General features: G+C 64.5%; 1 protein-coding gene across 3 annotated transcripts; it reads right to left on the bottom strand.

Annotated features, from left to right (window-relative positions):
- Positions 1 to 1,078: 1,078 nt before the first annotated feature.
- SEMA3F (semaphorin 3F) lies at positions 1,079 to 26,916 on the bottom strand. Of its 3 annotated transcripts, none has more exons than XM_062200922.1 (19): positions 26,714 to 26,916; positions 22,438 to 22,597; positions 10,241 to 10,401; positions 10,087 to 10,149; positions 9,858 to 9,977; positions 9,053 to 9,145; positions 7,572 to 7,665; positions 6,509 to 6,628; positions 6,275 to 6,414; positions 6,082 to 6,196; positions 5,915 to 5,984; positions 5,644 to 5,788; positions 4,624 to 4,846; positions 3,993 to 4,081; positions 3,828 to 3,869; positions 3,507 to 3,664; positions 3,247 to 3,314; positions 2,863 to 2,996; positions 1,079 to 2,380 (listed from the first exon to the last, which is right to left on the bottom strand). In XM_062200922.1, exons 2-19 carry the CDS (start codon positions 22,547 to 22,549, stop codon positions 1,970 to 1,972), a joined length of 2,358 nt encoding a protein of 785 aa, XP_062056906.1. In that variant the 5' UTR covers positions 22,550 to 22,597; positions 26,714 to 26,916; the 3' UTR covers positions 1,079 to 1,969. The 3 variants fall into 3 exon arrangements, with proteins under 3 accessions (XP_062056906.1, XP_062056907.1, XP_062056908.1); XM_062200924.1 differs by having other exon boundaries at positions 2,095 to 2,289; positions 26,714 to 26,914; XM_062200923.1 differs by lacking the exon at positions 9,053 to 9,145 and having other exon boundaries at positions 26,714 to 26,915.
- Positions 26,917 to 27,881: the final 965 nt, after the last annotated feature.

Here is a 27,881-nt window from a genome sequence, read left to right as displayed (position 1 = left end):
GGGAGCACTGCACTGCCCCACACAGAGGACAGGACCTCAGCACACGACCTGCACAAGCCTGGCCACGTGTGGCTCCATGCAAGGCAACAACCCAACACATACACTCACGGGTGCATGTGTGCACGCTCCATGCCTGTGTGAAGTGCATGGCTCTTCCACGTGAGTGTCCTGTGCCTGTCAGTACATGGCTGTGCATGTGTGTGTGGCGGCACCTGTGTGCGTCTCTTCAGGTGCACAGGTATCCTGTGGGTTCATGCGTGTGATGCTCGCCTACGCGAATGCCAAGGAGCCTGCGTGTGCTGTTTCCAGGGGCAATAGTGCCTGTGCCTGTGTGTGCATGTGCTTTTGGACACAACAGTCTCAGACCTGCAGAGGTGGCCGGGCCTGTGGTCACATGGGGACACAGAAGCCCGGAGCAGGTCTGGTGCTGCCCTGCTGTCTCCTGTGGGCGCTTTGGGTGCCCTGTGGAGCACTGCAGGCTGGACACTTCCTGACAGCCATCAGGAACCCCCAATGTCAGCCTCAAGAGCACCCCCAGAGGCCCTGAGCCCCTGGCTGGCCTCTCCCTCTGGAAGTTGCCTGCTTGTTGGGACTCAACTGGCACAGAGACCACGAGGGGGTGCCAGGGCCCCAGACACGGAGCCCTGGGGGCTGTCCCCAAACAGGAAGTGGCTCTTGTGTCCACACCCATCTTGGTGGGCGAGCAGGGATGTGGTCGGGAAATGATTTAATTTGTGCCAATTTCATCCTCAGCTCCATCCCCACTCCCAGGTCCTGGAGACCCAACCTGGTTTCCCCTGACATGGGGCCACCCTCTGCCCCCCAGCTCCCCCCATCGCTCCCTGTGCCACTGGGTGTGGCTCCAAGCCCTGCGGCCAGGCTGAGCACTGGGCACAGCAGTCAATGCCCACATTCCACAGTGGGCAGGTGCGTGAGTTCTGCTTCCCATCCCAGCTTCCAGCTCATGTGCACCCTGGGATAAAAAGTGTGCTATTTGTCCAGCATGAAATGTATGAGGCTAACATAGATTTTAAAAGAAGAAGATACGCACACCCCCCACCCAAGAGAGAAGCCGACGTTCAGTCCCAGAGCCAGTGTTTATTAGCAAGATGGCACCCAAGGGCGGCTGTGGTCTGGGGAGCAGAGGGCTACCAGGAGCCCCTGCCGGGCCCCCCAGAGCTATTTACACCCATCGCCTGCAGTGGTGGGCAGAAAGGAGTGTTGGGGGGCGCCGGCAGGCCCCAGGCCTCCACCACGGCCCCCTCTGCGCCAGGGCTGCCTACGCCTCACCCCTCTGCTATTTGCTCAGTCCAGGGGGCACAGCAGCAGCCGAGGAGGCAGAGTGGGGCCGCCCTGCCCTGGCCAGGCCAGAGCAGGGATCACGGGACAGCCCTACCTAGGCAGGGCTCCTCTCCTGTCCCCAATAAATAGAGAATAAATACCCAGGAAGGGCCGCTTCCACCGAGTGCCCTCAACCCAGGCGGGGACCGGCATCCCGCGGCAGCCCCGTCTTCCTCTTCCTCTCTCTGAGCGCACCAGAGCCCCCCCCCCTCACCCCCAGTCTCCAAAGCAGTGCTCCCGTCCAGATCCAGGCCACAGCACAGGCGTGCAGTCCGTGCCCCCACAAGTGGGGCTCGCTCCCTCCCTGGGTCCTGGAGGTCTTGGGCCGTGGCCGCAGAGCAAGCAGACTTGCAGCTGGGTCTGGGGACTGTGTGGTTCCGGCCTGGCCCTGCCATCTCGCTGGGCCTGGTGAGGCAGCTCAGTTCTCTGCGGTCTCGACCAGCACAGGTCCGAGTTCTGGATGCTGCCACCGAGGCGCACTATGTACAACCCACCAATAAATACTGTCTTTGACGGGGCAGGGTGTGTATAGAATATAGATATTTTATATTTATATATATATATATATCTTTTATATTAAAAGGGATGAGGGTTGGGCTGGCCCCTCGCAGGGCGTGGGCGGCTGGCCTCAGGTGTCCGGAGGATGGTGCCGGCGGCTCCGAGGCTTGTTCTGGTCCTGGGGCTCCGGAGGCCTGGGTGCCCCTGGGGCCTCCCTGGGGCTGGGAGGCACGTGACGCCAGTAACCCTGGCAGTACTGGTGGATGAGGCCCACTTCTGGCTGGGCCAGCAGCTGGGCCAGCTCCTGGTAAGGAGGCGTGGGGGGGCCTGCGCCGGGAGGCGGCGGCGCGCTCACAGCCAGTGACGGGAAGAGGGCGGCATGGACGGCTTCCCGGCCCAGCACGTGCAGCTGCACCCGCGTGACGACGTGCTTGAAGTTGTTCTCAGTGGCTGTGCAGGAGTAGAGGCCGCGGTCACCGAGCTGCAGGGCGCGAAGCAGCAAGCCCTGCTCCGTGCGCAGGAAGCGGTCCTCTGCGCGGATCTGCAGGGGCAGGGGGCGGGGCTCAGGGGCTGTAGGACCCTCCCCCACCCCCACGCTGCTCTAGCACCGCCCACCCCAGGGGTCACTCCAGGCAGAGGCATCCAGCGGAGTGTCCTTAAGCCAAGAAAAACCCAGGTGAGGCATCCACATCACAAGAGCTCCCGGGAGCACCAGGGGATGGACACAGGCTTCACTTCAGAAGGGACTCTCGGGAGGGGAGTGTGCACACGCGCGCGCACCCTGTCCCTGAGTGCACGGGAGGGCAGTTTCACGCTCCACGGCCGACTCACAGCCTCGCTCTAAGCGGCAGCTGGCTCACATGACACTGCCATGGGGCGCGCATGCGCAATGTTCCCGCAGACCGAGGCCTGTCTCACGGAGCGGTGTAGGCAGGTGTCGGAACCAGGGCTGCCCACCTGGACTTTCCACTGTACAAGGTACTTCCACATCTGTGGGGCAGGGCTGTGGGGCGGCGGACTCACCTCTCGGCGCCGGTCGCCGGGATCTCGCTGGAAGAGCCACTTAACCGTGGCTTGGGGTGAGCGGGGCTGGCACTCCAGGAAGGTGGCACTGCCCACCACACCGTACTGCACCGACTCCACGGCATTCTTGTTGGCTGTGAAGCACGGGGGTTGCTGAGTGCGAAAAACAGGACCGCCCCAGGCAGTCTGCTGGCCGCAGGGGGTGGGGACTCACAGAGGCAGGGCGGCCACTTCCCAAGGGGGTGGCCAGGGACAGCCTGGCTTCAAAACCCCAGGGCCGCTCACTCCCCACCAGCTGTCTGAGAGTCGGAGCTGACGGGGGCCCTGTGCGCAGCTCCTTGGGCCTGGCGGGCTGTGCCGCGTGGGGGGCACCAGCACACTCACCGTTGGAGTTGAACCCCCGGCACTGCCTGATGGGATTCCCGTGCCGGACGTCCTGCCGGCGGCTCCGCCTGGGGAGGACAGCTCCTGACACAGTGCTCCCAGGGCGCTTGCCCCACCCCCCCAGGTCTCAGTACCCTCCAGACTCCAGGGCGGGGCCCTGCATCCCAAGGCAGTGAGGACTCACCCACAAACCCCTGCCCAGGGCAGCCACCACACCCCAGGACAGGGGCTAGAACTCCCCAGGGTCTGAAGGCCCGTACCTCTTGGAGGATGCCGTGTAGCGGGAGCAGGCTTGGCCATCCCAGGCGCAGTAGGGGTCCCGGGCGAGGCAGCAGTCGGCACAGGCAGCCCCATAGGCCTGGCAGCGGTGCAGGCTCAGGTGTGTGACGCCCACGGCTGAGGCCACGTAGAGTTGTTGCTGTGGGCGAGGCAGGGACCTGTCAGCTTCCACCGCACAGCCTGTCCTCAGCAGCAGCCCGGGCTCCTCCTCGTTCCAGGTCTGTTCCCCCATCCTTGGGCCCAACACATGATCCCAAGGGGATGCAGATGCCACGCCCACCCCTGCCCGCCTAGCCACTCACCCTCTTGGAAGAGATGGTCATGGTCTTAACAGGTGCTGGGTCCTGGAAGGAGACAGAGGTCAACAAGGGAGCCCCTCCCTGCCCTGGCCTGGGGGTCTGAGGCCAAGGGCGGGGAGTGGCGAAGGCCCTGGTGGGGAAGACAGGACTGGGCGGCGCCACACCCACCTTGAAGACCTCCACCTCCTCCAGCATGAGCTCTTCCACCTCCTGGTCGTCCTTGGGCAGCACGATGACCTTCTGCACCGTCCCGCGGTCTGGAACGGGCCGGGCAGGGCCTCAGTGGGGCTGGGGATGCTGGGGAAGGGGCATCAGCCTCAGCCCCTTCCCCTACCACGGCCCAGGGCCCTCTCCCCCCTCCCCCGAAGGGGGGTGGAGCCGCGCCATGCCCAGGTTGAAGGGTTGGGCTGCCCCTAACCCAGACTCTCATTCGGGGCCCTGCTGAGCCAAGGACATTCCCCTGTGCAGGGGCTGGTGGGACTGGGGAAAGGTGCACTTTTGTGGGAATGCACACACAAGCCTGTGTGTCAGTACTCAGGCCCACAGGGGTCTGCCATCTGTCTCCACCCCTTTCCTGCCACGCAGGGGTCCCAGGTGCCCAGGGCCCCTGCCCTCCTTAGTCCCTGAGGATGGCGATGGCAACGGGGTTCTCCCACCCCTAGTCTGTTGTTCCCACACAGGGAGAAGGCTCCAAAGGATGAAGTGACCAGACTGGACCCTGACAAGCTGTTACAACCCCTAGCAGCACCCCCTACCCCGGGGGCCCAGCATGGGAAGGGCCGCGAGCAGCAGTGGGTACCTGTGCCCAGGAAAAGCACCTCATAGCGCCCATCGGCCGCATCCACCTGGTCCACCGCGACAGTTGTGAGTCGGTAGGGCGCCCCCGTGCGGACCACCAGGGGCCGGCGCTGCAGAGGGTACACGGCCTGATACATGAGGGGGTGGCTGCGCATGAAGTTGATGACTTCGTCAGGGTAGTCCTTGGTGGACTTCATGGATGGGGTGAAGGTTCCGCCAGGACACTGTAGGCAGAGGACGATGCCTGGGCCTCAGGAGGCCTCCACGGGGCCTGTCCCCAGTACATCCCCCTGCTGCTCTCCTGCTCCCAGCCCTACACCTGCCCTTTTTGCAGGCCCTGCTCTGGCCAAGGTCTCATGTCACAGGACCACATCCCCAGCCCCTTGTGTCTTGACCTGGGGGCAGCTTCTGGCAATGGGACCTCACCTGCCACTGGCACCCGCTCATGAGCCTCTTCCTGTCTGGCGGCCCCTCCAGGCTCGCCCTGTCCTGCCCACACAGCTGACCGCAGGCCCCAGAGTGCTCCTCACACACCGGGCACCCCCCTGACCCATGCTTTCTGTCCAGGCTTAGCCTGCGGAGTGCCCCTCCACCCTGACTTGAAGCTCCCCTCTGCGGGCAGCATCCCTGACTCCTGTGGGCCCGTTCCTGCTTAGACACCTTTTGCAGCCCAGGCACTGCAGGATACAGCAAATGCCTCGTGTCGCTGCAGAGAGCGCGACGGCCTGAGCCTGCCTGCTGCTGGCCACTGAGCTGCCTCCTGCCTGGCTCCAGCTTCTGCCGTGAAGACTCTGCCCTCCGCCTGTAAGCTCCCTAACAGGGCCTCGAGGGGCCTCTGGGGGCAGCCCTGTGCACCTCGCTGGTCCCTTCCTGACCTGCCCCATGCCTTGGGTGAATGGTGTACAGTCCACCCCCCAACTGTCCATGAGCTCCAGGATGGGCGGCCCAAGCCTGCCAAGGGCCTGACCCCGACCAAGCCTCGCAGGAGAGGACGCGGAGGGGCGGGCCAAGGGGTCCGTACCGTGCCAGGCCGGGGGTAAGGCATCTTCCCCGAGAAGGGCATCCACTGGTAGTTGGGGCCCTCCTTGTGGGCAAAGGGCCCGTTGAAGACCATGCGGATGTCAGCCATGGAGTAGACACAGACGGCGGAGCCGCGGAACACGGAGCTGAGGGCGGCAGGCTGGTGCTAGAGGGGCAGACCCTGGCCCAGGGGTCCTCCCCGACCCCGAGCCCCACCAACTCCACGGCTCTCCCCCAGGCGGGTGCATCCGGAGCGGCGACCCCAGCCTCACCCTGAGGAGGTGAAGACGGCGTAGATGACTGGGTTCCTCACGTCCTGAGTCTGCTGGACAAACACGTCCTCTGGGGACGGAGGGGGAAGGTACCGGGAGGGCGCCTTAGGCAGGGGCTGGCGGAGGGGCCCAGGCCGCCCGCCCCGCCTCCGCGGCTGGGCACTCACGCAGTTCGTCGAAGTGCGTCTCGATGCCATCCTCGCCCGGCACGGAGCAGACGAGCCGCGCCTTCAGGAACGTGCTCCACTTGTTCACCAGGCAGCAGTGGCCGCCGTCGTCATTCTGGGCGGGTGCAGGGGGCCGAGTCAGAGCAGTGCCCTCCCCGCCGGCCCCGCCCGGGCACCGGCCGCCTAGGCCTACCAGGCAGATGCGCCCGATGCGGGCGTACACGGCGGGGCTCTGCGGCGCCTCTGCCGACCGCTCGCGGAAGAAGAAGTACAGCTTGTCGTCGTTGCGCTCCGCACTGTCGGGGATGAGCTCGGCGTGGATGAAGGCGGGGTCTGCAAGGGGCGTGGGGGGGGGCCGATGCGTGAGCGCCCAGCCTGGCCAGAAACTGCCCCTCGCCCCGTCCCACACGCCGCCGGCTGAGCTCACCGTTGAGCCACCGGGAGTTGTACTGATCCGTGCGCATGGCCGTCTGCTTTCCCAGCGTGCGGAAGATGGCCGCGTCCGTGCCCATAAAATCGATGTACACGCCGGCGTAGAGCTCCTCGTCTGCGGGTGGGCCGGGGTGAGTTGGGGGCCCGCCTGCCCCCGCTCCCCACCCCGCCAGGCGCACTCTTCTCAGGGGCGTGCAGGCGGGTGCTGGGCAGAAGCTGCCCCCACAGGGCTGACTTCAGGCCCCTAAGCCGAGGTGGCTGAAGGCGGCGTGGGGAGGAAGAGCCGCCCGCCCACTGGAGAGGGTCTCCTTGCACAGAGAGCGCGGGGGTGAACCCCCCTCCCCGGCACAGAGCATCACAGAATGCAGTGAGCCAATTAGAAGGGATGGACTGTGTTTGTGATCTCTTAAGTTGTTATCTTTGCTTTAATACAGTTTATCTCATTCTAAGTTTACAGGATTTAACTTTTGGTAATCGCTGTGTTTAACAAGTGACTCACAGAATTCCGGGAACGGTAACCACTGAGCTGCCTCCAGCAACTCATGCCCTGTCTTCCCCATCAAACTTCCTGGTCTGGGCTCTGCCACTGGACTGGGACCTTCTCACTGGCCAAGAGGGGGAGGGCAACATCTGGCCCCTACACCAGGGACCTTTCCCAGGCCTGCAGGTGCCACAGACAGACTGCAGTGGGCGGCCAGGACACAGGCAGAGTTCATGGCAGAGGGAGGGGCTGGGGCAGGGGGCAGTAGCCCCCGCAGCCAGACACAGGGCCAGGACTCCCTGTTGATGCTTCCTTGTGGGCTTCGCCCGACCCTGCAAACACTGAGAATGTGGTAGGGACCCGACACCACCCTAGACAGACTCGGCTCAGTTTCTCTTCTGGTGAGCCTGTGCCACACTGTCCCGGGGAGCCAGATGGACACTCCTACCACCCACATTCTGCTCCGCTGACCACGCCAGGCCCCAAGCTGCACCCCTCCCCTACCGGTGGGGCTCACGAGGGGCCTTGGGGACAGTGTGACCAGGCCCCCTTTCCCAGGACAGGTGGGGGCACTCACTGATGAGCGCTGAGGCCGTGTCCAGCTTGGGGTCGTACGGACACTTGCCCTTCCCTGATTCGAGGCGCTCAGGCTCCAGGTAGAAGATGTAATCCTGTGGGCAGAGCGGGGCTCAGCACCGCCCAGGCCACGCCCCCAGGCAGCAGCTAAGCCCTCAGGCTTCCAGGGCTCCCTGGGTTCCAGCCAGGTCTCCTGGGACAGGGCCGGGCTGGCTCAGGTAGATCCTGGGAATCAAGTCAGGGGGTGGGGTGGGGATGGGGAGACATAAGATGGGCATGGGAGTGGGCTTGTAGGGGCTCAAGCCCCTCCACAGCAGCTGGCTTAGAGACTTGCCGATGCTCCAGGGGACCACAGAGGCACAGCTCTTTGACTTGTGACTTCCTGTCTGGGGCCAAGGACGGGCTAGAGATCTGGACAGGGCCGGGGGCACTGATTGGTCAAGGGACAAAGGTGCTGTCCTTTGCCATCAGGTCTGACCAGGCCAGAGAACTCTTGGGTTACTGTCCTCAGGCTTTGTGTCCTCAGGATGGACCAACAGGCAACCCCCCGCCCCAGTAGAGCCCCCAGGTTCCGTGCCGGCCCAGGGAGCCAGGAGTTGAAGGTCCAGCCCAGACCACATGGAAGTCACAAAGCCCTCCATGTCTCCCAGCCCAGCACGAAAGATCCAGAACGGCTGGTGGAGACACTGGGACCAGGGTGAGCACATGGGCCACAGGAAATGCCAGGGGAGAAAGGAGGGAAAGGGGAGAGGAGAGGCAGAGGCAGGAGGAGGCGCAGCAGGTGGCAGGATGGTGATGGGCAGGTGCACACAGGCCCACTTCCAGTTACACTCTGCACACGTGACTCCCTGCACACACAGCTTGACATGCTTCGCTGCCAGCACACAGAACCCACTGCTCACACCCTGGACACACACACTCAGAATGGGAAGGACCCCGCTCGTCAGCACTCCCCGCGTCAGACACATACACTCTGTCATCCACCGGCAGCCCCTGCCCTCCTGCCCGCCCCTGCCCAGCCCCTTCCAACCAGACCCTGATTGGGATGTGGCGCCAGACACCGCCCCAGGGGGCGAGAGCCCCAGCATGCGAGTGTGCAGGACCCCTGAGGTGTCCACTGCCTGCCCCATGGGCAGCAGTGAGCTCAGGCCCCTGGGAGTAGGGAGGGTGTCAGACGGCCCACACGTGCCATGCGCCCGCTCTGGGTGCTGGGGAAGGTGTGGCCAAGTGCGTGATGGTGTGTGCTCTGAGGGCAGAGGCACGGCTGTCCCCGGGTTCCTGTCTTCCCCACCTGGTGGCGTCACGACTCCTGCCTGCAGGGGTCACACGGGCTGACGGGAGTCCAACAGGGGATGCCGTCAGCGCCTGAGGACACTGCAGGTGCAGGGTGGAACGGAGTGGGGACATCGAGGCAGGCAGCCCCGTCAGGCTGGCCCAGGCTGAGTTCAGCTTGGGGGCCGTGCTGCCTGGGATGAGGCCCACCTGGCGTGGGGCTGTGGGCGTCGGGCGGAGGGTGCCATCCGTGGCTCTGCTGCCGCGGCCTCTGGCCACCTGCGTCTGGGTCCACGGCGTGGCCTGGGAAGACGAGGAAGAGGTCAGAGCTGGGGGTGGCAGGGGCTGGGGGAGCGGGCTCGGGCTGCCAGCCTCTCACACCACACGAGCCAGGGACACACGGGAGCACACAGACCCCCAGGGTGCATGTGTGCACCTATGCAGCCACACGTAACACATGGCTTGGCACCTGCCTGCACACACGTGCCCCTCCGTCCAGTCGCTCTCACACGTGCCCTACGAGGTCACACGGCTCACACACGTACCCACATGGATATGGAAAAGGGCAGAAGCAGGCGGGGCGCAGAGCTGGGAAAGGGGTAGCTCCCCCAACCCCCTAGACCTAGGGGAGGAAGGCGGCTCTCCCCCAGGCCACCTGGCGGAAGCTGACCCAGGCGTCCAGCTCCTGACGCTGAGGCCCCCGCCAGGCTGCAGGGGCACGGTCCACACAGGCAGAGCCCAGGGAGCTGTCGCCATGCACGCAGAGAGTGCGCACTGCGTGCCAGGCACAGCGCTAGGGAGCCTTAGCTCAGTGCCTCCTCCTCACCGACCTGTGAGAAAGGCAGCCATTAGCCCCACTTTCAGAAACCGAGGCTTAGAGAGGTGAACGGAGTCACTCACCCACGGTCACAGGGCTCTGAAGTGGCAGGGCTGGGGCTCGAGCCCATCCTCCCATCAGGACCCTGGAAGGCAGCCCCAGAGGGGCCCGCAGAGGGCCAGGGTGGGCCTGGCTTACCTGGGCACGACGGCCCCGATTCACATAGGTGCACATGGGGTTGTAGGCGCCCGTCCCACACACATACAGATGAGTTCGGTTCCAGGGCTGGATGAGCCTGACGAAGTTCCCACACTCCCCCTGGCGCCGGAGGGAAAGCCGTGTGGGCGCCCAGGGACCTGCCGGGTGCCATTCCCCTCTGGGTTAACCCCCACCCCGGCCTGGACCTGGGGGAGCCCACTGCACTCACGTTGCCATCCTTGCCCGACAGCACGCACTCCTCAATGCGCTGTGGGGAGGCCGCCCAGTGGATCTGCCGGAGAAGGGGTCAGAGGGGGCCGCCTGTTAGATGGGCCACGGCCTCAGGCCCCCCACCCCAGACCCACATCTGGGTCAGTGCTTACAATGAGGGGCTCACGGTTGATGTCGTGCAGGTCCAGGGACAGCACGTAGTCCTTGCTGCCCACGTACATGCGGTCGTGGTCCTCGTCCTTGAGCAGGATCCGGTAGTCAGTGGTGTTGAGCAGGAAGTTAAAGAAGTGGGCAGTGCCTGTGGCCTTCAGCTCTGTGGGCGGAAGGCAGTGCAGTAGGCAGCCCTGTCAGGAGACCATCCCACCACACCCGTGTGGACAGAGCAGAGACAGGGCTAGAGTTGTTTGAAACCTCCAGCACCGAGGGTCCTGCTCAGGCTGAGGGGGAAGCGGGGCAGGACGGCAGCCAAGGCTAAGCCCCGGATTCCTAGGCAGCCCTAGCCGGTCCCTGGGGCCTAGTGAGAGAGCAGTGGGTGTGGGCCAGGCTGTGTGATGGCATCAGGGTCTTCGCCTAGGCTGATGCTCCCAGGCATAGAGAGGGGCTGAAGAGTTAGCGAGCTGGTGGGGGTGGGGCAGCTTGCAGACACTGGCACGGAGCCTGGATGCCCTGTCCTCACCCGGCTGCCCACTAGACACAGGGTACAGCTGGCAAAACAGCAAGGTCCCCGCCTGCTCCAAAGCAGGGTAGGCAGGACGCCGGAAGGCCCTGCTGGAGCCGCGCTGCCTCGCAGACCTCAGGCCGCCCCGGCTCTCACTCGGGCCACTTATGGGAAGAAGGCACTGTCCCTCAACCAAGACCCCAGGGCCTGGGACAGAGTCTGGCAGCCTTGGTCCTCCTGCCTGCAGGATGCTCGGGAAAGAAAGATCTCCTTCCTGGAGCAGAGGACAGGAGGCCACTCAGCCAACGCCAGACAGAGGACTGGGGCAAGCCTGGGAGCCGCCTCTGTGGGAGCTGAGGGCGCCCCTTGGCAAGTCCCTCCCTCCGCCAGCTCTGGCTATTTCCAGCTCAGCAGGCGAGAGAACACTGTCACGAAGGTGGTGAACATTCGCAGGCCTGGGGCCCTAACAAAGGTGCTCTCCCCTCCCCATAGCTGGCAACCCATTTCACAGGTGGAGCAAGGAAGGCGGAGGTAGGGCCAGGCCTGAGACATCTGGAGAGAACAACTGGGACCGGAGGCCCTGGGCACAGCCTGGAGGTGGGAGCAGCAGGTGGCCTCATCCCATCAGCCAGAGTCACCCTCCACTCAGGACAGCTGTCCTACACTGGCCTGGCTGATCCTGACTCCTGCTGGTGTGCTGGGGACCCTGGGATGGACTGAGGGGCCTTCCCTGAGAGTGGCTTCGGACAGGAGCTCCAGAACATTCTGAGACACACATGTGGGGGAACTGAGGTGGGCTAGTGGCCAGGACGTGTGTCTGGGATCTGGACATGGCCCTGAGGCACTGAGGGGCAAAGAAAAGCTTTGCTGTGTCCAGACCTACTGTGCAGCAACAAGGGAATACAGGTGATGACCTTGGCCAACCGCTGGGACGCAGGGACGCCAAGGGATCAAAGGGCCGAGCCCTGCCTGGCTATGGCCTCACCCGCCGGTCCGGCGGCGCCTTTGAAGTCCTGGGCAGGGCAGCCTGGGCACCTGTCCTGCACCTGTTGTTGGGCTACTCGGAGTCCCCCGCCTGGCCACCCAGCCATAGTGACAACAGGAAAGTAAACACTCCCCCACCCCCAGGGCTGGGAAGTGGCCAGAGAGGAAGTGGGGCTGCCAGCAGAGCCCCCCCAGGCTGGGACAGCCCGCCAGGGGTTATTTATACCCTGGCTGGGGGCATGGCCTTGCCCGTGCCCTTACACATCCCCATGGGCTAGGGGCACTTTGAGGACAATGGCAGGGAGGGCAGAGACTCCAGGGGACACCTTCACACATGGGCTCTTGGGGTGGGGGAAGCCCCTGGGGACTCAGCCAGCCACAGTCCCTCTCCTCCACCCTTGCCAAGCTGGCGGGCCTCTATGATCCAGGATCCCCCGTCCCCCACCCCCACCCCGGCTGTGCCCCAGTCCCTTCCTGTACACCAAGCCCCAGCACTGTGACACAGGTGGGGCCAAGATCACTCAGCAGATAGGGAAATAGGGAAACTGAGGCCTGGGTGGGGGCAGGAGACCAGCCGTGGCCCTCTTGACCCTCTGCATAGCCTACACGATGCTGAGTAGATGTGGGTACAGAGGTAGCCTCTCACTCAGCCATTAAGCACCTGCAGTGTACAAAGCCTTGTGCTCTCAACACCCAACTTATAGACGAGAACAGGCGTCCAGAGGGAAGTGACCTGTCAGAGTTCCTGTGGGGGCGGCCACCAGGCCCACGGCTGAAGTGGAAGCCAGTCCTGGAGGTGGGGCTGCCTGCCAGGAGGCCCAGGCCGGAAGGTGACTTGTCCTCCCTCAGGGGCGCACATGACTCAGGACCCCAGGCCCCCCTCCCGGTGGCCACGGGATATGGCGTCAAAGGCGCTGGTTTCACAGGACATGATGCTTCGGTCACTGTGGAAACTGCTGGGGGTGGGGAGTCCCCAGAACACGGGACAGTGCCGGGAATGCTGGGCTGTGGCTTGGGCAGTTGGCGGGGGCTTATGGCCCCAGCCAGGGTACTCAGTCTCTCTGCCCCGTTTCTAGAACAACTCGGGACCCTCCCAGGTGGGGGTCCTGCTCTGATCTCAGAGCAAGATTGAGAACTGGTCCCTTCATGGGCATCTCTGCTTTGGGGTGTGCGTGTGTGTGTGCATGAATCTCTGCCTTGGGGTGTGTGTGTGTGTGTGTGCTTACATCTCTGCCTTGGGATGTGTGTGTGTGTGCATCTCTGCCTTGGGGGTGTGTGTGTATACATCTCTGTCTTGTGGGGGGGGCATCTCTGCCTTGGGGTGTGCGTGTGTATGTGCGTATATGTGTATGGGTGTAGGTGTGTGTGTGTACATCTCTGCCTTGGTGTGTGTGTGTGTGTGTGTGTGTGTGGTGAGTAGGATGGTGTCCCAAGCTCTTTCCTTCCAGATGTCACTGTCTTTTGGAGGATGTCCACCTCCCGCCCGTTCCCATCCCGGTTACCATACTTCCGAGGGCTGGAGTAGGAAGCAGAGAGGGCTACGGGGCAGGAAGGGGCTTCCTGTTGAGTCAGCCCCCTACAACCTCCCCTCTAGCATGTCCCTGCCCCAACCCCAGCCCACAGGAGCAGGGCAAAATCCCAAATCATTCATCCACACTGCCCTATGGCAGGGCACAGGGTAGAAGGAGGAGCTGGTGTCCCTCCCCCCAAGCCCCCTCAGCACAAAGGAACTAGGCATCCCTCCCAGACGCCTGGGTCAGAGCATGGGGTGGCCGAGCGGTCCTGAGTCCCCTATGTGACACCTGCAGTGTCAGCAGGGGCCACATCCTGCTGGGCCCTAGCTCCCCGAAGGGACAGGGACTTGGGCCAGAAGGGCCTGGGGCCTGAAGTGGCCTCAGTGAGTGACCCAGCCGGGCCGTGTCCTCAGGCCGGGCCCAGCCCTGACAGCCAGCGTGCCAGCCCTCCCCCACTGCCATGCAATACTGAGGTGGGGGGAGCGCTGCGGGTATCCAGAGAGGGTGCCTGCTGGAAGGGCTCCCCGCCCCCACCCTCTCACCAGGCTGGGCACAGCGCGGGTGGGACGACATCCGGGAAGGATTTTCCCATCACCGGGAAGGAAGAGCCTTTTCTGGCATCGGACACCTCATTTCCGCAGCCGGCCCCAGCCTCTAGGCCTCTCCCGTGGCCACTGGACGCTCAAGGTCCTGGCCCAGAATGGCCTGGCCCAGGTCCAGGGACAGGACCACGCTCTGCACACGCGGGCCGCGTGCTGGGGGGTCTCTGTCTCCTCATCTCCGGGAAGCAGCTGGTGATGCCTACTTGAAAGGAGGCAGCAGCCGAGGGCAGGCCCTGCGGAGGCGTGTCCACAGCCCTCTGCCCCAGACCCCAGAGGCGGGCCCCACCCCCCGCTGCTGGTCTCCAGGACACGGGGCCTGCTGTGAGCCAGGCGGGGGCTGCTGCAAAAAGAGGGGTCTTGGGGCGGAGGTGGGCACCCCGCCCCCTTGGTTACAGCTCCACAAAGTGGCAGGCCCTGACTGACAGTGTCACCTCCCCCTGCAGTGCTGGGTGCTAGAGGTGATGGACAGGTCCCTACCGCCTAGCTCTGACCTCTGACCCTGCGTGGGCTAGCGCAGCCCTAATCCCCTGGCTGAGGAGAAACAGGGTTGGGGGTGTGTTCGGGGGGTACGTCTGGGTTTCTGTCGGTGCTTCCACCACTGGAAGGATGGCCCCACCCGAGCTTGAGGAGGGAAGCTCAAGTAGACAAGGATGTAGTGGCAATGACAGCAAGAGTGGCTGGGCCCAGCAGCCTCTACTGGCACTCCTATGGGCTCTAGGGAGGCAGGGCCCCTTGCCTCTCTCTCACTCCCCCAAAGCTGTGAGGGGCCCCAGAGGAAGGCCCAGGGGCTGGACTGGCCTCTGGCTCCTGGCCTAATCCTCTTTTAATGAGCGGCCAGCCGGAAGGCCTCAACCCCTGGACACAGCCCTGCAACCCTGGGAGCCCCAGTCAGGCTGAGCTGGGGGCAGGGTGGCCCAAAGCCCTCGCAGGCACCCTGCCCCTGCTCAGCACCACCACCCCCACTTCTCCTCGCAATGCCTAGATCTCCACCAGTGACCAGGCCATCCCAGCCGAGGCTTGCCTGTGCTCACACTGGCATGGGCCCTTGCTGGCACTGGCCACCTGTCCAAGCCCAGGCCCCATGTCACTGCAGATCCAGGCCCTTCCTCCCCTGAGTGTTTTGGAAGGAAACCCCAAGAAGCCCAGCCCAGGTTGTTCCCTGGACTTGAGCTGTCCCCGCACTGGGAGTAGCTCGGGCTCCTGTGCCTTCCCAAAGTCTTCATATCTGTCCCCAGCCCCGTCCCAGGCCAGACATTCCAGACTGCAGACCCAGAGGCCTTCCCAGGCGCATGTACACTGCCGCTGCCCCCCCAGGCAGGTGAGCCAGGTCGGTGCCAACAAAACCAATTACAGCCGCTCTTACCCAATTAGCAACTAATTATGGCCTCGTAGTCCATTCAACATAATTAACATGTAAATGACTCCACATGTTTATATTCAATAACTGCTCCGATTGAATGTAATTTAAATGTCTGAACTGGGGACCCAGTTACCGTATTTCACCACCTAGAACTGCACTTCCTGGGAAGTGTCAGCTCCTGGTGGGGGGGAGGCGGGGGGTGCAGGGGCCGGATAGGGATGGCTACAGGCCCTGCGTCCCTGGCACACCTATCCCAGGGGCACAGGCAGGCGGTGAGGTCTGAAAGTCCCCCAGCGGGACACTGAAGATGGGAAATCCTCTGGACCGAGAGGCCCTTCTTAAGGCTGCTGTAAACATCCCGGCTACTCAGTAAACAGCGCGCTGGCCACGGAAGGGCCGCCCAGCTGGGCTGATGCTCGGCTGCACACTCCCTGTGGGTTTAGGGGCTGGAGGCTGAGGCTGGGAGGCCAGCCACACTGTTCCCACGCCCGTTCCGCCCCACTGCCCACCTGCTCCACCCCAGGGAGGACAGGCCAGGGGGCTCGGCTCATCCCAGGACGAGGAAAAAGGCAGAGGGGAAGGAGCAGCAAGGTTGGTCCAGTGCACAGCCACAGGCCTACAGCTCATGCGCCTCCCTCCCCCGGCAAGGACACCCCGGGGCTCTCGACCTCCTGTCCCAGCAGCTGGGCGGCCCACCGGCCTAGATGCTCCCCACGGGGCCTGGTGGTTCTAGACGGGGGCCAGGAGGTCCCACAGGGACTCTTGAGGAGCGCACAGTTGCCTGACAGAGCACACGGTGGGGGAGGTCCACCAGCCAGGCAGGGGTCACAGCCCAGCTCAGCATGGGCAGGGCCCCCGGGCAGGGGTAGGAGGAAGTGACTGCCCAGCACGCAGATCACACAGGAATGTGCCCAGGCAGGGCGAGGGGGTAGGAAGAGGAGAGGCCGCAGCGACGCCTTTCTCAGGTGGGGAGAGGGAAAAGCCATTCAGCCTGTGCCTCCAGCTCCCAGGCCCACAGCCCAGCCCTCCTCCCACATTCCAGCCTGGCCCGGAAACCCCTCACTCCTGCTTCCACCACCTCCTCCTCCCCGGGACTGCAAAAGACAACAAACTCTCCATGGCTCATTTACTCCGATAAATCACCCAGACAGACAGGCCAGGACAGAGGACAGGCTGGTGGGTGTCAAGACCCTCCCCCTGCCCTGGGCCCAGCCCCCACCTCGGGACCCTGCAGCCCTTCACATCCCCCACCCGGAGACTCCCAGGATGTCCCAGTCTTAGCCCCTCCATAACATTCTGATGGGGAAGGGCCAGAGGCCTGCTCAGCGTCAGCCTTGGAGGATGCACTGAGCCAGCTCCGGAGCCCTAGGGAAGGCAACAGGTACTCCGTGCAAGCCCAGTGCAGACAGGAAACCCTGGGCCGAGGCCCCCTCCCCCTGGAGAGCCACAGACCCCCAGCTAACTGCTGCTGTGCCAACGGCCACGTCTGACCCATGGGCAGCAGCTCTGGCTGGCCAGCAGATACACGAAGCAGTGGCCTCTGTCCGCGGAGCCCCCAGGTGGGAAGCCAAGGCTGAGCGGTAGTGGGAGCCGAGGAGGCAGGGTCAGGAGAAGAAGGAAGAAGCGTTGTGTGTGTAGAGGGGCATCCAGAGCTGAGGGCTGCAGGCCCCAGAGGCTCCCTGGGCCCCAGAGGGGCCCGTTGCTCTGGGACTGTGCCCGCCCCAGTGCGAATGCCACACGGCCATCTCCCTGAGCCCCATCCCCTCTGGCACCCACTGCCCAGATGCCATTCTTTGCTGGGTCGGGACCAAGGGTCAGGGTCCAGAGCCCAAAAGGCTTCCTCTCTCCCCCAGGGGCACCCCAGCAGCTGGGGCGGGGGGTGCTGCAGGCCTGCCAAGCTCAGGCTCCCACGTGAGCTGGGCTTTGGATTCAGACTGTAGACTTCTGGCATCCAGGCCTCTGGCAAAGCCCTCTTGCTATTTCTAAGAAAAATTCAGCAGGAATCCTCTCCGCCTCTCCAAAGGCTCCCTGGAGGCAGGCCTTAGATTCCCCGGACAGTACCAGGCCAGGCCAGGCCAGCGTGGGCTCTGACCAGCTGATGCCCAGGTGGGCAGCCCGGGTCAGGCAGCCCCAGCTGCCAGGGCCAGAACAGCATCCCCGAGGGCTCACCGCAGGGGACCGTGTGCCTCCACAGGCTGGGGCTTTATCTCGGGGGAGCCACTTCAAGGCATCCACTCCCCTCCGAGTGCACGTCTACTGCTGGAATCTTTCCACCATCCGTATTTAGTATCTCTGCCGTGAGACAAAAGAGCTTAAAGCCACAGGGAGCTGCACGGCACGCACCCTGCCTTTCCCTGCTCTCACACTGTCCTTCCCCCGTGGGGGATGCAGCCTCCTCCATGAAGCCCACCAGATGCCCAGGGTCAGAATTCTGCTCTGAGCCCACTCAACCCACCCAACAGGACACAGGTGCCTTCCTGCAGTCCTTTTCCAAACCCCATCTCCCTAACTGAAGGTAGGAATCCTGGAGGGGGAGACAGGGCATACAGGACCCCCAGGCGGGGGGCGGGGGACTCTGACCTGCCCCCACCCCATCAGCACAGCCCCAGGTTCCTGAGACTTCCTTGGCCGGTGGACAGTTTTTACTCAGCTCATCCTCCCAGCAACACCACGAGGCCAGCCCCATTCTCATCCCGGCCTTCCTGGAGCCACTGGGGACACAGACAAATCTACATCTCCCCTACCTGGGGTAGCCACAGCCAGGACACACGCGCACAGTCCGAGCCCTCAGGACGGGACACGGCTTCTGTGGGGCCGCTGCTGCAGGAAAGCAGGGCTCAGAGGCTAAGCCACTTCTCGGAGGTCACAGATCAGCACGTGTCTGCCTCAGAGGCAGGCGACTCCACCATCGCCCCGGCTGCATCACCAACGCCAGTGCTCCACTCTGCCCTCGGTGCGTAGCTGCAGGGCCCTCGGGAGTCAGGCGCCAGGTGCCTGCTGCAGCCCCGCAGCCACCTCGGAGCCGTCACTACTTCAGAGGGAGTCGAGGGTCGGAGCAGCACACACAGGTGCAGACAGCTGAGAGTCCACTCGGTGGCCTGCTGCCTCCCAAGCCACAGGGTGGAAGATGCCCTACGGGCTGGGGTGAGATTTCTATCTTGGCGGTTTCACTTTAAATTCTTTACGATTACAAAGCAGCCGGGGCTGCCAAGGAACATGATTTACTCCTTGAGCATGCACCAGCTCCTCGCTTAGTGCCAAGGGAGGCTGGAGCCAGGGAGGGGGGTGGGCGCCATGCCAGGGAAGCAGAGACCAGGCCTGCGCTGTGGAGGCCCAGCCAGTGGCGGCCTCATCCAAAGCTTGGCTGGACCTCGAAGGGCCACAGCTGAAGGCCCGGCCCCCGGCCCGGCTGACTCAGGCTTGGCCTCGCCAGGTTCTCGAGCAAGGACAAGGACCCCGTCTCTACTCTGCAAGGGCCAGTTCCCGGCCAGACGGGGGACAGGCAGCCCCCAGGACGCGGCCCCTCCCAAGTAAGGCAGTTTGCGTTTCCAGGAAAGCTGAGATCCCCGAAGCAGGGCCCTGGGCTGGAGTTCACGCTTTGGTCTTCCTTCCTGCCTCGCCTGCCCATCCTGGAACACCCACCCCTCCCAGGCTGCCTAGCTCCAAACCCCACTGTGCTGTCAAGGGCCTCCGGGGCCTGCTCAGCCCCTCCTGTCACCCCTGGCCTCTGCGCTCCCGGGCCTCCTCCCGTTTGTCCCCCACTCCTTTGTGTGCCGGGCCTACACTAGCTAGCCAGATGGCCCTGGGGGCCAATGCTGCACCCTGGCCTGCTGAAGACACCTCCACCTCAGGCCATCTCGCCATCCCCACGGGGAACGGGAATGAGTCCCGAACTTCCAACCTCCTGGTTTTAAAGCTTTGGTCCTCTGTGGCCACGGGCAAACGCTGTGAGTGGTACCTCTGCTCTGGGCCCGGAGCAGGAGCCCCCCAGGCTCGCTGGCCAGGCCGAGGGAGAAAGGGAAGGGAGTGAGCAGCACCCGCCCACGCACCCTTCCCCCCGGAGCAAGCAGGCTGTGCCAGAGCCGGCAGGGTCAGGCACCTTCCTCTTGGTTTTCCCCTCCTTGAGGGGAGGGGCTTCCAGAGGCCCCGCCCAGGGCAAGAGCTGACGAGATGGGGTCTGGATTCACAAGCTGGAGAAGAGGCAGCAGGCACAAGCAGCCTGCCCTGCGCAACCCCAGCCCCTTCCTGGGGAAACGAGTCGGCGCACTGCAGGATCCAGGACTCCATCCCTGGCTCCGAGACAGCCATGCCCACAGTGCCCCCAGCACTCTCAGTCCTGGGGCAGGCTGAGCATTGGCCAGGGCCAAGTTCACTCTCAGTCTGGCTGCTGCTGACCTGCGAACCTCCTTCCTCCCAGGAAACCCAGGCAGACCCTGCTCAGGCCTTACAGGACGGCTGTCAGCTTATCAGGGCACCTGCTAGCATTTCTGCTGGTCTCACCGTTCCTGACCTCCCCTGGCAAGGTGATCTCCTGCCCTGGCTCCCTGCTCCTGCCTCGGTTTCCCCAGGAGTCCAGCCACCTCATGTCATCACAAGACCTCCCTCTCCAGCCAGACACCTCTTCGCCCCAAGTGTTGGCCACAGCCAGTCCAGGCAGCAACGGCACGTCAGGGGCAGCTTCCTGGGAATAAGGAAACACTCCCCACACTGAACAAAGGAGCTGGCAGGGCCCTTGCACTCCCAGCCACTGCCCGGGCGGTGGGAGGTGCCCCAGGGCCCAGGTCAGCTAAGGGTAGGAGAAGGAAGCACTTTTCCTCCCTGGGAGAAAGGGACTCCCCACCCTAGGCGTGGGTGGGTGTGGGGGGGCCTTGCTGTCCAGGCCCCCCAGGCCCACATGGTCAGCTCTCCAGAGCCAGGAAACAAAGAACACACACTGCCTGCTCCTGGAATCTCCCCTGCTTGAGCCTCCCTCTGCTTGACCTTGGCCGTGCTGCAGTTGATCGCTCAGGAGAGGGGCCATAGGAGCCCCCCGTGGCCTGAACCCTGAGTCCCCTCACACTGTCCCAGCTGGGGGCCTGGCCAGGGTGCCCAGGCGGATGGGCGGGCAACAAGCCCAAGCCTGGCCCAGTTCCTGCTTTTGTTCTTTTATCTGCCCCAGGCAGTGTGGCCCCTGATGCCAGCACCTCCGGCCTGGCCCTACACAGGCCAGAACTGGCACTCTCAGCTACGCAGGACCAGGCTGGACCCGAGCCTGAGGCCGGAGCTGGCAGCTGCTATATCCATCCAAGGCACAGGTGGAGAAACTGAGGCTGGAGCCCAAGTGACCAGCAGTGCTCCTGAGAGTCACCCTCTCTGTGTCCCTCAGGTGCACCTGGGAGGACAGACCCTTTTCCCGGCCCTGGGCCTGGCTTCTCTGGACACTGGTCTCCACCCTCACTCCGGTGAAAACCTATTGCTCCCGGAGGGCCACTTCGTGTCCATGACCTAGCTGAGACAGGCCAGCCTCCGGGACACGCAGGGCCCAGCACCCGTCTTTTCAGCCAGCCTGACTGCTCGGTGCCCAGTCCTGAGTACTCAGCACAGCACTGGGTGTCAATCAGAGGCCAGGTGGGGAGTCACTCACAGCAGGGAACTTCCTGTGTGCAATGCTGCAGAGGCCGCAGGGGCGGCCCCAGGCGGCCTGCAGCCCCACCCTGGCCGGACCGCTGCGGGCAGCACCCCAGGCTGGTTGCCAGTGAGCTCGGGCGGCTTTTACTCACCACGGGTGTCGGCTTCAGAGCTAATTGAGAGGGAATCGACCGAGGCGCTGAGGGCGCCAGCAAGGCCAGGACACCAGGGTTCTATTTCTGGCCTCCCTCTGCCTTCTATCTGACCTTGGCCCTGCCCTTGCCGGGCCTCAGTTTCTCTCTCTGGGAAACAAGAACAAAAGCCTTTGACCTTTGCCCTCTGCCCTCTGTCCCTGGAGGTCCAAGGCGGTTTAAAAGGGGCCCACAGAGGGATCTGCCTGTGCCTCAGCTCCCTGCACCCTTGCGTGGATGATGGCGACAGACCCACAGCCAGTACGGACCCGCCACTCCCCCTGCCAGCACCGTAGGCTGCTGGGAGCGGGGGAGGAGGGGGGAACACTGGCCCTGCAAGATGTATTCACGGAAGGGTGGTGGTAGCAGCAGAATGAAGTCTCGCCTGCCCACGCTTCCCCAGCCCCAGCCACGAGCTCTTCTCACACCCAGGCCCCGCAGAGGCCTCCTTCCAGGCCAGTCCCTCGGAATCCCAGAAGTGGAGGTGATGAGCCTTCACCACCCACTCCTCTCATCAGTCGCGGGTGAGGGGGACACGGTAGGGCCGGGGCTGAGCCTCATCGCAGCCTGAGGCAGGAAAGGTCGGCGCAGCCTTTTACCCCAGTCCATCAGCGGCCTGGAAATCTGGCCGGCCAGGCCTGAGGCGGCCCCACCCAGGGCAGCAGGCTGGACCGTGTTACCTCCGGCCAGAGCAGGCCAGGCCTGATAACTCAGCCGTGGCCACTGCCCCTTACCCCAGGCCCGCAGTGGGCCGTTCTGACCACACGTACCCCAGCCCAGGGAGGTGGCCAGTGAGCGAGCCACCTGTCCACCTGGCTGTGTGTGCCTGCATAGCGAGTTAAGTGGATAGAGCCGGGGACAAGCCTCTCTGCCGACCCCAACCCACCACTGGAATCCTCCTGGTGGCCCCCAGGCAAAGTGCTCGCTGGGATGCCGGCAGCTCTGGCACCTCGGTGGCGGCCAAGGCAGTCGCGGTCAGCAGCGTCCTGCCAGGGGAAGGCTCTTCAGCACCCTCACCCCAGCAGAGCAGGCTCCAGTATGCCTAACTGTCTAACCCTCCGCCCCAGGGACAGGCCAGGGCACCAGACACAAGGCAGTGGCGAGAAGGGGCCTCGGCTAACATGAGTTTGCCCATCTCCCTGGTGAATGCAGAGAGAGAGAGAGAGAAAGAGAGAGAGAGAGAGAGAACATCCTGCAGACTGAGCACTGGCCCGGACTCAGGACCCTTCACCCTTGACCCAAACGCTGCTGTGGCCCAGCAGCCAGCCTTTCCCAGCACAGGATCACCTCCTGCCTGGCCCCTCCGCCCCCCACACATGCCCAGGGCCGTCCACGCAGCAGTGCGACTCCTCGTGCTTGGGCCCTGACCTCGCGCCTCTCTCCTGTGCCCAAGAACAGGCTGACATCTGGCAGAAAGTGAGGCAGCCTCTTACCTTTGAAGGAGAGCCAGACTCGGGGCGTGGCCGGGAGGTAGTCCTGGGTGGGGGCGGCTGGCCAGGCCCCAGCAAGTAGGAAAGCCCAGAGGAGGAGGCCAGTGACAGGCATTGTGGGAGGGGCCTGGGGCCCAGGAAGCAGGCGTGGCTCTCTGGACACCTAGGGGGACCGAGATGGGAAAGTGTGAGGTGGGGTGGGGGGAGTCCACCTTACCAGTTTCCTTTCTTCCATGTCTGCCCTAGGTGCCTCGGTTTTCCCACCTGAACATAAAGGTGACTACACCACCCGCCTGGGGTCACAATGCCCCAGTGCACAAACAGCATGGATTTTTTTTTTTTTTCTTTAAAGATTTATTTACTTATTTGAAAGGCAGAATGGTTCACTCGCAAATGACTGCAACAGCCACGGTTGGGCCAGGCCAGGCAAAGCCAGGAGCCCGGGACTCTATCCGGGTCTCCCATGTGTGTGGCGGGGACCCAAGTTCTTAGACTATCACCTGCTGCCCTCCCAGGCACATGAGCAAGGTCAGAAGCCGAGCAGCCAGGACTCAACCGGCACCCTGACGTGGGATGCGGGCCACGTGCCCTTCCCTCACAGACGCTCTTCCACCTGCCTTTGTCAGGGAGGTCTCTCCACTGAGCCTGAGGGCGGCCTGGGGTCACCACAGCTCACGGGGGCAGCAGGAGCTCAAACCCTAACCTGGAAGGTTCTGAAGCCCTCCCACAGGCCCCCAATCCAGCTGCCGGATCCGTGGCCCCGGCCTGTTCCGGTTCCCGAGATGCTCTGCCCCCACACATACTCCCAGCAAAATGGGCCGCTGCTTCTCTCTCCCACCGCTAGGAATGGCAAAGGACATGGGCTCCATCCCCACCTGCTCCAGCTAAAGCCCTTCCCCCATGCAAGGAGATCTGGGCCTGATTATTGGGGCAGAGAAGAGGCATGGGAAAAGGTGTGTGGGGGGGGGAACAACACATGCAAACAGCCAGGAGCAGAAGAGAGACAGCATCAGTCAGGATGGGGAAGCAGAGAACAGGAGAGTCCACTTTTACCAAAATCAAAGCAGGACAGACCCAAGTTAGACAAGCAGAAGGACTTCCTGCAGGGAAACGTTCCAGCTCTGCCTCTAGGGGGAGCTACAATGTCCAGAGGTCCTGGGGCAGGGTCTGCGCCAGCTGCATTGTCCCCTTCAGAGTCCCTCCACAGCGCCAGCAGGTCCAAGTTTCAATACTGTGTTTTTCAAATATTGACTCCCCAGGCAGGCTGGCTGTTGGGGAAACGCAGCCCAGCACCAGTTGTCGGAACATATTGCTCCCTCCCGGCATAAAACTGCGCCAATTCCTACCCCCACCCGGATGCACTGGGAGTGGGGGCTTCCCCAGTGACAACGCGGGCCCCATACCCAAGTCAGCCTGATCTGTTCTCTGCTCCCACAGGGAACACTTCTAGGCTTCCGGGGTAGGGGTGTGGAGGACTGAGACCTGTGACCCCACTGCCCAGGCTGCCCAGGCTCTCCAGGTCCAGGCTCTCCATCTGTGTCAGGCCCCCTGGACAGACCTGAGGCCCTCCCTCCAGCCACTGTCCTGAGCCCTCAGCCCTCTGCAACCACTGGAGCGTGGTTCCTCAGGCAGGAAGTGCGCAACTTCAGCCCCCGATGGGTACACCCTCTCCTGAGCACCTGCCACGTCCCCTCTGTTCCCTCTGAGATCCCCCACCACAGATGGCCCCCACCCCCACCCAACCACGAAGCCGGCCGGGGGAGGGGCAGACAGCTAGAGGCCAGGGCATGGCAGGCTCCCACAAGGGGGCATGTGGGAGAAAGGGCTGTGCTGCCACCCCCGCCCTCGGGGCACTCCTGGGAGGCCCCCACAGGATGGCTGTGCACACGCACAGGTCCACACGTGCATGCCCACACACGCCTCACAAGCATGAGTTTGCTCAAGAACTTGACCTGCTGCAGGGGTGGGGCTCAGGCGAGCCGGGAGATACCTTCTTGGCTTGGGGCGGGCAAGGTGCAAACTGAGTCCCTCAAAGAGCTTGGCTCCTGTGCACCTGAAGCTCACGCCAACCCGCCCCCAGCCACCCTGCTCCCACCACCTCATTCTCCCTGAGTCCATTTTCATGGCGACAAGGTCAGGGTCATCACACACAGCACTGGGGCTGCCCAAGGTAGGCAGAAGGTGGGGGCCTTGCTCCTGGGCCCCTACAGGGATCTCCCATAATACTCTGGCTCTTTAAAGAAGAGAGCAGGGGATGCTCAAGTCGGCTGGGGCCTCAGGCCCAAGTGCAGGCCCTCTCTTTGGCAGCTAGTGGGGTCTGGAGAGGAGGAGAGGGAAGAGAGAAGAGGAAAGCAGGACAGAGGGAGAGCGGGAGGGGATTTCTACCGTCCCTTCTCCTCTGCCCACCCCTGGGCGCCTTCCATTCATCCCCAGTCCCAGAGAGCCCCCGGTCAGACCGAGCCCAGGCGGGTGGACAGAGGAGGAGCAGCCACCGCCACCTGGGAGCCCACCAGGAGGAGAGAAGAGAAAGGAGGGAAGGAAGGCAGGCGGGAGGGAGCCAGGGAGGGAGGCAGGCGGAGGGAGGAGAGAGGGAGGAGAGAGGGAGGGACGGAGGAGAGAGCTGGAACAAAGAAACGAGGCGCTGGGGCTGGCAAGGGGTGCAGGGAAGGGGCGGCCAGAGGAAGGGGTCCGGAGGCACCTGGGGGCGGGCCGGGGGCCAGGTGGCCAAATTGTCCAGCATGAAGCAGACCTCCGAGGCTTAGAGCGCGCCGGGGGTGCGCAGCCTGCCTCAGGGAACGGAGGCTGGCTCCCCGGAGCTGAGAACTGTCAGGGCAGAAGGGAGGCAGGAGCAGGGGCTGTGGGCGAGCACGGGGGAGAAATTATGCCCAGAACCCCACCCCAGCCTTCAGACCCCCCTCCCCAGAGCTCCGTCCTGGCTTCTCGGCTTCCCCCTCCCCCCACACCTCATGGACCAGGAAGCAGAGCCACCCCAGCATAGCTGGGACTGAAACCCCCCCTTTGTGGCCAGGGTTTCCCAGTCAAGGTCACCTGGGCCTGGCTCCATTCCCCCCCTCTAAGGTATGCAGAGCAGCGGGGGCTGAGGCAGGGCTGCCCGCCTTTCCTGCGGCCCCCCACCTCCGCACTTCCGGGCCTGGCTCCTCGGAGCAGAGGGGGAGCAGCAGGGGTAGGCGTGCTGGTCCTCCTGGGTCTAGACACCATACCCTAGGGTCCAGGCACACCCCCTGGGTAGCCTGGGAAGAGGCCTCGGCCCATCCGACCCCTGGGCCAGGACAAGGCTCCTAAGCCCTGGGTGGAGGTTCCCCATCTCCCCAACTAGGACAAGAGCTGCTAGGAGACAATCCGGGTGAACTCAGGGAGACAAGGGTCCCCCAGCCGGGCCCAGCCCCAGGATGGCCACATGGGTGCCCGCAGTTCGGAGCCTCCCCAGGCACGGAGGAGCTGACCGGGAACAGCTCCTCAGGAACCTGGAGTTATCCACCGAGCCAGGCTCCCCAGCCCCACCGCGGGCCGACTCCTCTGGCCAGCGCTGCCCGGTCCACCTGGACACCTTCCCGGCCCGGCCCATCTGCTCAGGGCAAGCCCACTAAGCCCCTGCTGTCCTCTGCCCACTTCATCACTCCCCCAGTTCAAACTAGGGCTTGAGGGCAGGCTCTCCCAGCTCCCAACAGCCCCTAAGTCAGCCCGAAATCCAGGCAGGACTCTGCCACAGAAGCAAACCCAGGGTAGTAGCTGGCGGGTCAGGGGGCTGGCACAATGCTGTGAGGGAAACCTGGCTGCTGGAGACCCCTGCCCCTCACGTGGGAGCTGCCAGCATAGCGTTCTGGTGGGCCAACAGGGTCTTCAGATAGGGACACCGAGGCAGGACGGGCACTCCTGGGGTAGAGTGGAGCCTCAGGCATTGGCGGGAGAAGGAGCTCTGAACTCCAGCTGCAAGAGCCTGAGCCATAGGGGTGCATGCAAGCGCCCACCCACTCAGAACCTTGCGGGTAAAAAGTTGCTTTGCAGGCTGGTGACCCCGCAGGCCACAGCATCCAAACCCACGCATCCGCACGCCGCCCCAGACCTAAGTGGTCCGGGCTGCCCGGACAGGTACGAAGCCCACCCCATTCCTGCAGCTCTCTTCCTCCACGGGCAGCTGGCAGGCTCGCCAAGCACCACTCCCCGGACACTTCTGCGGAGTTGCAGTGCCGCAGGTCCCAGAGGGGTCGCAGGGTGGCCCGGTCGCCTGCCCACTCCCTCGGGCTCCCCGTGCACTCACCTCTTCCGCGGCGGCGGGGCCTGAGCGCCCGGGCAGCGGCGGCAGAGCGGTTCCCACTGGGCCGACCGGCGCTAGAGGCCCCCCGGGGCCATGGCCCTGCCCGCGCCCTCTCGCTGCTGCGCCTCAGCTGGGATCGGCGCCGCAGCCGCGGCTTAACCGGTTCCGTGGGCTTCGGGCACGTCAGCAGCCGAGGCCCCGGGTCCCAGCCCGGGCCATGGGAAGGCTCAGGGGCGCTCGGGGCCGCCTCCCCCGGGGCGGGCTGCGGGCGCCCCCTGGCCGGCGCGCCGAGGGCGCATTCCCCGGCGCGGGGCGCGGGCGGTGGCGCGCGCTCGGCTCCGGGGCGCTGCGCTCGGCTCGGCCCGGCGGCGCTGCGCTCGCCTGGCTGCTGGACTGGGGGCCGGGCGGCCTCGCGGAGGCGCACGGTTCCTCGCGGCGCGCCCCGGCCCTACGCTGCGCTCGAGGTTCGCTGGACCGCCGCGGCTGGCTCGCTAGCTGCTCTGGTCTCGCGGCCGCCGGCGGGACGGGGCGCTTGGAGCCGCGCGGGGAGCGCCCGCAATTGGCCGCCCGTGGGCGACATTTGCATAGCGCGGCCCCGCCCCGCCCGGCCCGCCCGGCCCCACCCCCGGGGCGGGACCCGCCCGGCCACCGCCCCGCCCTCGCTCCACCTGTCCGCGGGCTGGGCTCGGGGTTCCCTGGCTGTGGGCGACCCGCGCCGGGGGAGACTGAGCTGCGCCCCGCACCCCCGCCCCCGCCTGGCGGGCGGCGCCCCCGCCCCGCCCTGGCTTTGTCTCTCCGTGGATACACCGCGTACATCGCGCCTGGTGTTTACCCGGGCACTCAACTCCCTGGCGAGAAGGGCGAGCACGCCGGGGAGCAAGGAGCCTGCGCTCACCTGCGCACCCCCTTCCCACTCGCCATAGCCGCGTCCCTGGCACCGCGCTGGAGCCCCGCGGCTTAGGACAGGGGTCCTGTCCGAGCCGCTCAGCAGGTGGCGGTGCAGCCCCTGGGACGACACGGCTGGTACCGCTGGTACCAGGGCAGTCCAGCCACATGGTTCAGTCCAGCCTCCCAACGACTCCCGCTGGTCACCTCAGCCGCCAGCCCTATTTCAAGCCAGCAGCTCCCCCAGACTCTCCCTTACCCCCAGAGAAGCCGGATGAGCTGGGAC

The sequence above is a fragment of the Lepus europaeus genome, chromosome 9 (genome assembly GCF_033115175.1).
Source record: "Lepus europaeus isolate LE1 chromosome 9, mLepTim1.pri, whole genome shotgun sequence".
Lineage (NCBI taxonomy): Eukaryota > Metazoa > Chordata > Mammalia > Lagomorpha > Leporidae > Lepus > Lepus europaeus.
Note: the sequence above shows the minus strand (reverse complement) of the source record. Positions and strands in the feature narration are given on the sequence as shown.

Coding starts and splice junctions, on each gene's coding strand:
- SEMA3F (XM_062200922.1), bottom strand. CDS start 22,549: ATGCCTGTCACTGGCCTCCTCCTCTGGGCTTTCCTACTTGCTGGGGCC. Junction 9,146..9,857: donor ATCGGGGCCGTCGTGCCCAG/GTAAGCCAGGCC, acceptor TCGTCTTCCCAG/GCCACGCCGTGGACCCAGAC. Junction 2,381..2,862: donor CCGGCGACCGGCGCCGAGAG/GTGAGTCCGCCG, acceptor CTGCCCCTGCAG/ATCCGCGCAGAGGACCGCTT.